General features: G+C 41.4%; 1 protein-coding gene across 2 annotated transcripts; it reads left to right on the top strand.

The window, feature by feature from the left end:
- Positions 1-1,460: 1,460 nt before the first annotated feature.
- Positions 1,461-10,460, top strand: PTS (6-pyruvoyltetrahydropterin synthase; the record flags this gene model as incomplete). 2 transcript variants are annotated; one of them, XM_080718951.1, is made up of 6 exons in its annotated part: positions 1,461-1,543; positions 3,872-3,951; positions 6,375-6,397; positions 6,771-6,827; positions 9,839-9,909; positions 10,337-10,460. In XM_080718951.1, 6 exons carry the CDS (start codon positions 1,461-1,463, stop codon positions 10,458-10,460), a joined length of 438 nt encoding a protein of 145 aa, XP_080575077.1. The 2 variants fall into 2 exon arrangements, with proteins under 2 accessions (XP_080575077.1, XP_080575078.1); XM_080718952.1 differs by lacking the exons at positions 1,461-1,543; positions 6,375-6,397 and having other exon boundaries at positions 3,928-3,951.
- Positions 10,461-12,689: the final 2,229 nt, after the last annotated feature.

Genomic DNA, 12,689 nt, shown 5'->3' with positions numbered 1-12,689 from the left:
CTCTATTATCTCAGACCCTACTACTCCTTTACTGGGTTGTATCACAGAGTCTCCGACCCAGGGAGTCGATAGAGGCTGCTTTAAACTATGGGGGGTGCCAGGTTGCACGCTCTCCTATGGTGTGATATCTCTGCCACCACCACTCCCTCACTGGGTCAAGTCCCAGGAGGCACAATACTGGGATTTCTCCTCTGTGGCCCGCAATTTGACTCACTGTTCTTGAGTACGTAGATGTAGCTGTATTGGACTCGGTGAATTCACTGCTGCTGCCGCCGCCGGTGGCAATATGGCGCCTCTGCCACGCCCTCGGCCATGAGGCTGGCGTATTTTTTCTTCTCTGGTTTTGATTTCCACTCTGAATCCCTGCAGCGTGTGCTGAGCTCAGCCACTGGGAGCTTTAAATGCTGTCTGCGCCGAAAGATCCCGCCTGGCTGTTCCGCATCGGCTCACCTCGGCTTGCTGTAGCCATCCGCTGAGTTCGCCGCTGCCGCCGGCAGTATGGCGCTGCTGCCGCGTCCTCGGGCGCGTGTGTCTCCTCTGTGGCCCTGAGCTCTGTTCTCAGTCCGCTTTCTCTCTGGAGCCTGGTGGTTTTTTTGTTTTTCTGGTGATGGTGTTTTCTGGCTATGAAAGGCGCTCTTTTTGTGGTAATGGAGATTGGTTGTTAGCGGGACTCTTAAGCCCCGCTTTTCTCGGTTGCCATCTTCCCGGAAGTCAAGATGAGCAGATTTTTTAAATTAAAAATCTGGGTTGGACAGTGGCACACTTTTGTAATCCCAGTACTTGGGAGGCTGAGACAGGAGGATCGCAGGTTTGTGGGCAGCCTCAACAATTTAGTGAAGCTCTCTGCAACTTAGTGAGACACGATTTCAAAATAAAGAATAAAAAATAGGCCCGGGGTTTGGGTCAGAGGAAGAATACCACTGGGTTCAATCCCTAGTACTGGGGGTTAAAAAAAAAAAAAAAAAAAAAAAGATGGTCGTAGTGGCACAGGCCTGTAATCCCAGTGCTTCCGAAGCTGAGGCGGAGATCGCAAGTTCGGAGGCAGCTTCGGCAATTTAGTGAGACCTTGTTTCAAATTTAAAAAGTAAAATTGGGCTTGGGGTATAATTCAGAGGTAGAATGGTCTCCGCAACTTAGGCTCTGTTTGAGGTAGAATCCCTCTAGGTTCAATCTCCATCACCACAACGAACGAACAAACGAACGAACGAACGAACGAACAAACAAACAAACAAATAAACAAACACCGTCGCACGCACAGCTCCAGGGCATGCCTAGTCTACCTCTCCAAAGATGCGCAGATGAGACACCTGTAATTGCCTCCATCCCCTCCAGGCGGCGCTGCTGGGTCGGGGGAGGGCCGGAACCCAAGTAGAGAGCACTTCCGGGGGCGCGCGAGCCGGCACTGCGCAGGCGCAGACATCGCCCCGCCCACCCAGCCCAGCCCGCGGGAGGTGCGGAGGATGAGTGCGCCGGGTTCAGGCCAGGGCCCGCGGGCCCGCGTATCCCGCCTGGTCTCCTTCAGTGCGAGCCACCGGCTGCACAGGTGGGGTGTGCCCGCAGGCCCCACAGCGGGAGGCGCGCACCTGTCTGTGGGGGCGGCCTCCCGGGGAGACGCGCCTCGCGGTGTCCGGGCCTGCTGGGCGGCCGGGAGGTCAGCGCCCCGACACGAGCCTGGAGGTGGGGAGCGCCCAGGGGTGTGAGCTACACAGCCAGGAGCGTGAGCACGTGCCACGTCTAATATAAAATACAGTGTAATTAAAAGGCACGCTATATCACGTGCAACCAAAGATGTGGTGAACCCTGTTGCTCAGTTTCCTAAGCAGGTAGCGCAGGTGAGATTTTGAACTCAAGCTCCCAGGCTGCCTGGCTGCACCGAAGAGGAGGTTTTGAGCCTGGAGCCTGGAGTACTCCTGTAATCCCAGCACGTGGGAGGTTGAGATGGGAGGATTGCAGGTTCGAGGCCAGTGAGCAGCAACTTAGTACGACCTTGTTTCAAAATAAAAATTAAGGGAGGAGGGGCTGAAGGTGTGGCTCAAAGATAGCGTGCCCCTGGGTTCAATATCCAGTACAAAAAATTTAAAAATTAAATTTGATTTTGGTTAGAGTTTCACTATTCTAGCAAGCTCCCTGCCCTGAGTTTCTGTTCTAACAGGATTCAGCCATTCATTACTGGACAAGGATTTGTTTCTTGCTTATAAGGTTCTGTGTCAGGTGATGCTTCAGAAACCAACACACACTTGTTACTGCTCCTTGCAAGGAATTTATACCGTGGTCAGTTTTGTGTAAGACTGAACTGTGGCACTCTTAAGTGTGAGAAGTAGGAGAAAATGGGAGTATTTTTTTTTCTTTAAATAAAGATCTCAAAAAGAAAGGGATTATATAACAGGAAACTCAAACATAAAAGTGCCAAGTACTCAGGATAAGATTGGATTGGTATGGTATACAAATTCATTAGGCCAATTGTTTTCTGTCTGGAACAACAGCTTAAACAGCTTAGTATTGTAATTTAAAAATTATACTCTGAATGGATTTTTTTTTTTTTTTTTTTTTTTTTTTTTTGGTGGTACTGGGGTTTCTGGAAGCCCTTCTACCTCCGGGCTACACTCCCAAACCTATTTTTACATTTTTATTTGGAAACAGGGTCTCCTAAGCCAGCGCGTGCGGCTGGCTTCAAACCTGCGCGATCCTCCTGTCTCTGCTCCCAAGCGCGGGGATTACAAGCATGCGCCACCTCGCCCGGCTGGATGGATTTTTAATAGGCAGAATAGAACAAGATTGCTACAAAGTTGACTGAAGTCAGGATTTTTTTTTTTTTTCAGGAAAAAGGAGATATTGAAGTGCTTGAGGACACACACACACATTTATTTATTTATTTATTCATTTATTGCGGGTCTGGGGATAGAACCCAGGGGCATTCAACCTCCGAGCTATACCCCCTGCCCTATTTTTTATTCTTTACTTTGAAACCAGGTCTCACTGAGTTCTAGAGAGCTTCACTAAGTAGCCGAGGCTGTTCACAAACCACGATCCTCTGGTCTCAGCCTCCTGAATGCTGGGATTAGAAGCATGTGCCACCACGCCGGCTGAATACATATATCTTGTGTTTATCATTGTATATTTGTTTCATTCTGCACTTCCTTTTACATAGTAGGTACTCAGTAAATGCATGTTGAATTGAAAAACGGAAGGACCTTCTGCAGATTAGTTGGAATTTTGCTATGGAACAAGGGATTACATTCAGAGTTTGTTTATGCTAATTTGTGTTGGTACAGTAGTCTAATTAGGGAGTATACATTGATTCTTGATGTATAGGGAGTAATGAGGTCAAAGTGATTTCTTGCTGGGTGTGATTGTGCATGCCTGTAATTCCAGGACTTGCAAGGTTGAGACAGGAGGACTGGAAGTTAGCCTCAGCCATCTAGCAAGGCTCTTAACAACTTAGCGAGACTCTGTTTCCAAATAAATAAAATAGGGCTGGGTTGTACCTCGGAAGTAGAATGCCCCTATGTTCAATCTGCAGCACCCAATTCCCCCCCAAAACAAGTGATTTCTCCAGTTAGCGATCTAAAGTAATAATAAATTGTGAAACTCCAAAGACCAGAGCAAATAATAATGTAGGGAGCCAGGTGTGAGATCACCTGTTATCTCAGCACTTGGGAGGTTGAGGCTGGAGGATTGCAAGTTCAAGGCCAGCCTCAGCAACTTACCCTGTCTCAAAATAAAAAAGTAATAATAATCATAAAAAGGACTAGGGTTGTGGCTCAGAGGTAAACACCTAGGTTCAATCCCGAGTACTACCAAAAAAAAAAGGAATAGAAAGGGACTTGAATGTGATGCTGTGTCACACTAACTTTCTTTTTCTTTTGGTCAGCAAATCTCTGAGTGACGAAGAAAACTTGAAATTGTTTGGGAAATGCAACAATCCGAATGGCCATGGGCACAATTATAAAGGTGAGAGAAAAACTGATGAAATTTTTACCCTTAAATAAGGATGAAAGAGCATTCAGGAAATGTACATGTAATGAAAAAGAAGCATTATGGACAGAATGACTGTTTTGATTCTTACAGTTTAAAAAACAAAAAGCAGCCTGGCGTGGTGGCATGAGCTCCTAATCCCAGCATTCGGGAGGCTGAGACAGGAGGGTCCGAGTTCACGGACAGCCTCAGCTACTGCTTAGTGAGGCCACTCAGTGAGACCCTGTTTCAAAATAAAGAATAAAAAATAGGGCTGGGGGTGTAACTTGTAGGTAGAATGCCCCTGGGTTCCATCCCCAGTACAAAAAAAAAAAAAAAAAAAAAAAAAGCCCTGTGGCCATAGTTTTACTTCACAGTTGTCTACTCTGTTGTAGATAGTCCAAAATAAGGAATAGTTTAAAGAATTTTTTCCTTGGTCTTGGAGTGTACATAATAAAAAAATTTTTTCTTCTGATTAGGGATTGCTGAAGCTAAAGTTAAAATTAGATTACAGAGCTGGGCGTGGTGGCGCATGTTTGTAATCCCAGCATTTGGGAGGCTGAGACAGGAGAATCACAGTTTGTAGACAACCCCAGCTACTTAGTGAGGTTCTTCACAATTTAGTGAGGGCCTGTTTCAAATAAAGAATAAAAAAAAATAAGGCTGGGGTGCAGGTCGGAGGCCGAATGTCTTCTGGGTTCCATCCCCAGTACTGAAAAAAAAAAAAAAAAAAAAAAAAAATATATATATATATATATATATATATATATATATATATGATTACAATCAGTGAGTAGACAGAAACACATAACCTAATTTAAACATTATATATACATGTACTAAAACATCACATGATACTCAACTAATATGTATACTTTTTATGTTTTAATGAATCAGAAAATTAAAAGGCTTAATAGAATCAAAATGAATCAGAATGCCTAAGAATGTACTATATGGCAGAAAAACAGTTTGGGTCTGAAACTTTGCCAGCACTCTAAAGAAAGTAAAGTGATTTTGCAAGGACATAAGACTTGATTCTGTGGCACATAGATGATGCTTCAAAAACCAGCCAAATGTAACACCATGTGGTGTGGTGGCATTAGAAAGACCAGACAAGATGACAGAAGGTCAGAATACCCAGTTTTGTTACTGCTCTTACTTTGGCTATGATAACTCTCTCAAATATCCACTTAGGTAATACCTAATGGCATTTGTGTACAGCTGAGAAAATGCAAAATTGTAAAAGTTATTTATTTGTAAAGCATTGATTAAGATTTTTCAAATTCTCCAAATGAGCACTTATGCTTTTACAAAGGATTACTGTAAGCTGTGTATACATTCTTTTAAGTAAAAGGATGAATGTAAGATCCAGCAGTAGTTTTGCTTACTTAGAAAGGTGCTGTCCAGAATTGTGCCAGGTTGGTGCATAGATGGACACCTACATGTACATTTTCTTTCTGTTTTTATTTTATTTTTTTTTATACTGGGCGTGGAACCCAGGGGCTTTTCTCCCTCCAGGATATACTCCCAGACCTATTTTATACTTTATTTGGAAACGGTCTCACTAAGTTGTTGGGAGCCTCACTAGGTAGCTGAGGCTAGCTTGGAACCTGTCTTAGCCTCCCAAGTGCTGGAATTACAAGGGTGCACCACATCTGGCTACATTTTCTGCAAGAGATCAAACAACATCTTAATCCTCCTTCCTCCTATAAGAACATCAATCATAAGCAGACTTTATACACTTTTTGGCCTTGGCTAATTTCCTCTACTTAGCTAAACCTCTTTTGTCTTTTCTTGTGGTGCTAAGGATTGAATCCAGGGGCATTCTGTCTCCAAGATACACTCCCAGCCCAATTTTTTATTTTTTATTTTGAAACAGGGTCTCATTAAGTTGTGAGGGGCCTCACTAAGTAGCTGAGGCTGGCTGCGATCCCAGATCCTCCTGTCTTAGCCTCCCGAGTACTGGGATTACAAGCGTGCGCCACCACACCTGGCTCAGCCAAATCTCTTGAGGACAGAGAGAGAGAGAGAGAGAGAGAGAGAGAGAGAGAGAGAGAGAGAGAGAGAGAGGGAGGGAGTGTGTGTGTGTGTGTGTGTGTGTGTGTGTGTGTGTGTTGCAAAAGAATTAAACCCAGGGCCTAGGACTTGCTAGGCAAGCTTTCTACTATTGAGCTACAACCTCAGCCCTTTTCATTTTGAGGCAGGGTCTTGCTAAGTTGCCCAGGCTGGCCTCCAACTCGCACTCCTCCTGCTTTATCCTCCCGAGTAGCTAAAAGGAAAAATGTTTCAAGGAAAATATAAGTATGACATATGGCTGTGGGGGCCAAAGATCTAATAATTTACGTTGCTAACTTGTGCTTGGACGTTAATCTGTTGAAAGTCATGTTTGTGTTTTGGTATTTTTGTCTTTTTTCCCATAGTTGTGGTGACAGTACATGGAGAGGTATGTGCTGAACATATTTGTGTGATTTGTTCAGACTGCTGAGCCCTCTTTCAGCCTTCGTGTTGGATTCTGTGTGGAAAACCTCTGTGTCACTTGCATCGTTGTTGGCTTTTGTGTGTGGTGAGCTGCTGCCATTCCAGGCCTTTCCTCTTCCAAAGTGTTGTCTTTAATGTGCTGTCTGTGGACAGGCAGAAGAGCCGGGCACTGAAAGGTGCTGCAGCACGTGGTGCTTCTCTGTCGAGATCAAGGCTTGTCTTTGGGATGAAGGCAAATGTGGGCACAATCTGCACATTTTACGGTCTGTAGTAGTTTACCAGAAGTTTTAATGGGAAGAGCCTCATTAAAGTAATACTCACTTTTGCTTCTTCTTTAGATTGATCCTGTTACTGGAATGGTTATGAATTTGACCGATCTCAAAAAATATATGGAGGTAATGCTGTATTGGGTGCTTATTATATGCTTTCTCCTTGGTATAATTTTTTTGGCAGACCCCTTTCTAACTCCCCAGTAAATTCTCTCTTGAGGTTCCATGACTTTCTGAGTGGAGTTGGGTGTAGGGTAGAATAGTCAGAATAACTGCTCTCATGGCCTTCTAAAGGTTTTTTTTTCTCCTTTTTTTGTAACCCAGGGTTACAAAAAAAAAAAAAAAAAAAAAAAAAAGCTCCCTCAGAGCTTCATTCCCAGCTTCTTAAAAAAGAAAAGAAAAAAGAAAAAAATACAGGGTCTCACTAAGTTGCTGAGGCTGGCTTTGAACCTGTGAGCCTCCTGTCTCAGCTTCCCAAGTATTGGGATTACAGGTGTGCACTGAGCTCTTTCATTTTTTGAATTACGGTCTTGCTAAGTTGCTGAGGCTGGTCTTGAACCTGGAATCCTCCTTGTCTTAGCCTCTCAGACACTGAGATCACAAGTGTATGCCACCATGCCTGACTTAAAAGTCTTCTTAATGGAAAATAGTCACAGTCATGTTATAGTGTTGGGGAAACATGTAGCTCGCTCACCTCTTACTCTTTGTTGGAGTATCCTGATTTCCCCCACTTAACAAATTCTTCTTTTCTTTCAGGCAACAGCTTTCTCCTTGAAGCTTTCTGTTCTTTCTCTGAATATTACTTGTACCTTTGATTATAGATTTATTTTATTTTATTTTTGTGGTACTGGGGATTGAACTGAGGGGCATTCTACATCTGAGCCATACCCCCAGCCCGATTTTATTTTTTATTTGGAAACAGGTCTCATTAAGTTAATGCAAGCCATACTGAGTTGCTGAGGCTGGTTTGAAACCTGTGATTCTCCTATCAGCCTCCAAATGCTGGGATTACAGGCATGTGCCACCACACCTGACTTGATGATAGATTTTAACCCCACCTTTCTGCCTTTTTTTTTTTTTTTTTTTTTTTAACAGGTCTGGGAATGGAACCCAGGGGCATTTGGCTTCCAACCTACACCCCCTGCTCTATTTTTTATTCTTTATTTTGAAACAGGGTTTTACTAAGTTGCAGTGGGCCTCACTAAATAGCCGAGGCTGTCTGAGAACCGTGATCCTCCGGTCTCAGCCTCCCAAATGCTGGGATTACAAGTGTGCACCACCACACCCGGCTTCCACCTTTTCTTACTCACTGTGGTTTTATTATAAACTTAGTTGGACAGTTCATCATAGAGATAACACACAGGAAGATATTCAATAAAGAGCTTTCTGATTGTGCCATCAGAAAATTCTTCTAAGATGTTATAAAAGTTATCCAAACTAATTTCTTTATTTCAGATTGTGAGATGCTCAGTAGTTAACTGACTTGTCCCGGGTCATGTCATTAGTTGTTTGCAAAGTTGTGAATAAGTTTTTTTTTCATCTACCTGTTTTTATTATGCTATTTTTTTTTCTTTTTTCTTTTTTTTTTTTTTTGCAGGTCTGGGGATGGAACCCAGAGGCATTTGACCTCTGAGCTACATTCCCTGCCCAATTTTTTATTCTTTGTTTTGAAACAGGGTCTCACTGAGTTACAGAGAGCCTCACTAAGTAGCTGAGGCTGTCCGCGAACCACGATCCTCCAGTCTGAGCCTCCCAAATGGTGGGATTACAAGCATGCACTGCCACACCCTGCTATTATGCTATTATTTTAACTTACTTAATTCTTTAGTTCATCTCTGCTACTTTTTTCACATTACTTATCCGTAGAGTCAACAAATTTGCCTGTTTTGCCTGAGTTTTTGGGCTAAATACTAGGAATACAAAGATGAGTCAGCCCATATAGAATATGTGCATCATTTTTTTAGCAGGTAAAGAATAATAAATGCTCAAAAGTTGTTGGTTGAATAGATAAATAAGGGAATGAATGAACAAATCAATATCACTGTGCTCAAAGAACTTTAGAAAAGTCATAACAATAGAGTTCTGTTTGGGCACATAAAATATATATGTGCAAAGTATTGTACCATATCTGACAACAGTAGGTCTCAAGCACACATACTTGACAACTGCCAGAAGAGCTCCGTTTTTCTTCCTCTTTTGAGTACCTGGCATACACTACACATTCCATCAGTGAAGGTAACTTGTCAAGGTATATAGACTGATGCCTCAATGGAGAAGTTGGGACTGGAACTGGAATTGAAGATAAGACAAAGATACTTATTTTCTTGATATCCATGGGGAATATCCCTTCATTTGACCTACTTTGAATGCTAGTGGATCTAGAATCTACTTTAACAAATATGATTCTAGCTTTCCTCAAGAACTTATTGCTGTTATTACTAACATACCTATGCTTCTTGAAACCCTAGCATATGGAAAATTAGATTGTTTCATAATGCTTAGATTTTTGTCCTTGAGCTAAAAGTAGAAACCTAAAAGGAATAAGGCAATTACAGTCCTTGCCGTGATGGGGAAAAACTTTATGTTAATATATGTAAGCAGTAGGAATAGTCTTTATGTATTTATATTTTTTCTTCTAAGAACCCAATATCATTCTTAAATTCTTTATTACAGAAGTTTAGAATTACTTACATAATTTTAGTCTGGGTCTGCTTTATAAAATAGTGTCCATTGGCTCCTTGTAATGATATTGTCACATTCATTGTTCCATGGGTGAGTCTGATTTATGAAAAGTTTTTTCTGGCAAGTTTTTGGCAGAATTTAAGAAGTGTTAGGCTGAATTCTGAATCACAGTGGTTTGTGATTTGAGAATGCTGCAGTAATTCTCTTCTGCTTTTTGGTTTCTGCCCTCATTCAGCAATGAGGACAGTAAATCATTGCAGGGAACTGGGCCTGAATTTATTTGACAACTTTAATCCTCATCAGGTTGCTCTGTGACACATGTATGCCACCTGTCAGTCTTGAGTTAGAGGCTAAATGAGAGGGAAAAGCTTAGAGGTTTGGGTAGAAACCTTTGGGATTTGCATCTGAAATGAACTCGTCTCTCTCTCTCTCTTTTTTTTTTTTTTTTGGTATAGGAGGCAATCATGAAGCCCCTGGATCATAAGAATCTGGATCTGGATGTGCCGTACTTTGCAGATGTTGTCAGGTGAGTGTCACTGTCTTGTCTTACGTAGAAAGTAAGAAAGAAGAATTGAAAGCCAGGTGTATTGGTATATGCATGTAATCCCACCTCTTGGGAGACTGAGACAGAAGTATCACAAATTTCCAGTCAGCAATTTAGCAAGACCCTCAGCAACTTACTTAGTAAGACCTTGTTTCAAAAACAACAACAACAAAAAAAAGCAAAATTGGTCTGGAGATTTAGCTTAAGAGTAGAAGGACCTTAGGTTCAATCCCTAGTACCACAAACACACTTAAAAAAAAGAATCTATCTTAACATTTTATTTTATCTGATTGCCGTGTCATTTCTAAAGTTTTAGTTTAATTTATTTCAGTATCATAATTTGTTTTCTATGAATACTAAACAAATTTTATTTTTTACATTTTGAACTTTTTTGTCTTTTTTTTTATAGCACGACAGAAAATATAGCTGTATATATCTGGGAAAACCTCCAGAAACTTCTTCCTGTGGGAGTTCTTTATAAAGTAAAAGTGTATGAAACCGACAATAATATTGTAGTCTATAAAGGAGAGTAGTTCTTAGGGATTAAATTATAGGAAGACTAATTTCTTCCATGTTTGAAAAGATCTTTATTCATATGGAATACTAAGCAGTTATGACATAATTGTTGTATTTTGGCATTGTGTTTGGGAGTGTCTGGTTTGTTGAAATTATTGTAGAACTTATAATAATTTAAAATCTATTGTAAAATAAAACTGTACTGTAATCTGAATATTACTTACTTATTTATTTTGTGGTACTGGGGATGGAACCCAGGGGCATTCTACCTCTGAGTGTCACCTCCAGTTCTACTTTTTATTCTTTATTTTGAAACAGGGTCTCACTGAGTTGCAAGGGCATAAGGAGCTGAGGCTGGCCATGAACTGCGATCTTCCTGTCTCAGCCTCCTGAATGCTGGGATTACAAACATGCGCCACCATGCCTGGCTAAATATGATTTGGAGAGTCATTTATTCATAAATAAGCAGAATATTTTGATGTGGTATTTGGAAGAAAAATAAATTTATTTTTTATGTATTCTCTGTTGTCTCATTTTTAGTACTCATTTTTTCTTGATATAAGAAGGAATAATGATGGGTATGGTAGTGCATACTCGTAATTCCAGTATTTAGGAGGCTAAGACAGGAGGATTGAAGGTTCAAGGCCAGCCTCAGCAAGTAGTGAGATCTCGTCAACCTAGTGAGACCTTGTTTCAAAATTAAAAACAAACAAAATAGGGCGGGAGATGTAGCTTCGAGGTAGAATGCCCCTGGGCTCAATTCGAAGTGACACACAGACGCACGCATGCACAGATATAAAAATATTATATAACTTATAGTAGGTGAATATTATAAAAAATAAAATTTAGTGCTGGGCTCCAAGGCACACAACCTGTGATCCAAGCTACTTGGGAAGTTGAGGCAGCAGGTTAAAAAATTTGAGTGTAGCCTGGGCAACTTAGACCCTGTCTCAAAAACAAAATGGTCGTGGGTGTGTAGCACAGTACTGAGCACTGGCCTAGCATGTGAAAGACTTTGGGTTTGGTCCTCAGTATTATGAACGAACAAACAAACAAACAAATAATCAGGAAAGACGGGGCCGGCTTTGGGGTCCCAGGGGGGGGGGGCTGTCCCTGGGATGGAGGTGACTTGGAGCAGCACTTGGAAGACAATGAAGAATCCATCCATTGTTGGAGCCATGTGCACAGGTTCACAGGGTGGCTGTGATGACTGGAGCCCCGTCAAATGAGCATGCTGGGGTGTGATAGCTCTTCTTGCCCAGAGCAGCTAAGCTAACCTCTGACCCTCCCCCGATATTCCTGTGGTGTGTCTAGAATCACATAATGGGAATGTTATGATCCAGAAACATGACGGCATCATGGTGGCAGTACACGAAACCGCCTGTTGATGTCTTTTAGCAGTTCTCCAGCAGCCTGTCAGAAGGACTCAATCCTACCTGTGTTTATTATCTTGTAAAACTATAAAGTTCCAGTGGTTAGGCTGTTCATTTAAATATGTATTGGGCACTTTCTATTTATATTAGACTAAGTTGCTTTTTAATTAGCCTATCAGGTTATTAATAAGAAAGGATCATGTTTTGAAACAGCAAGTCCATGTCACTTTGTATATAAAATTTTGTTACGTTCAATAAATCTCTTTGGAGGAAAAAATATATGTAAAATAAAATTCAATTTACCACAAAGTCTGGAGAGAAATAAAATACACACACACAGACACACACCCCTTAATAGACTGAACTCCCTTGATTACTACCACTCAAATATGGTACAGGCACAAGTTTATTCAATGTCAGACAAATCATTCGAGGCACTGAATTGCTGATGCATGTACAAAGATGGATGGAAATGCTGCTCTAGTGCACATTAGTCACTGCAGTTTTACACAGCATATTGAACTATGAATGCTAGAGAGGAGCAACACGTTGAACATAATCATAAAACATCATCAGTTTTGTCTGGAATTCAGATGTCACGGCCACCGAATAAACTCAGAAGACTGCAGAATAAGGACATATTTTAAACCCTGTTAATCAACATATGAAGGATCTGCTACTCTGTGAAACATTTCCTGTGGAGTTTTTTCTAACTGATGTCATTTTAGTCTGATTATTAAACTGACCTGTGTAAGTTGAACTATATTCTTGGCACTGATATGTCTTTTCCTCGTGACTAAATCTGTAAGAATGTATTTTGCTTGTATTACATAAAGAGCTATTCTTTTCTGTCCTTATTTGTATCTAAACTAC

This window comes from Muscardinus avellanarius, assembly GCF_963383645.1.
Source record: "Muscardinus avellanarius genome assembly, chromosome: 1".
Classification (NCBI taxonomy): domain Eukaryota; kingdom Metazoa; phylum Chordata; class Mammalia; order Rodentia; family Gliridae; genus Muscardinus; species Muscardinus avellanarius.
Note: the sequence above shows the minus strand (reverse complement) of the source record. Positions and strands in the feature narration are given on the sequence as shown.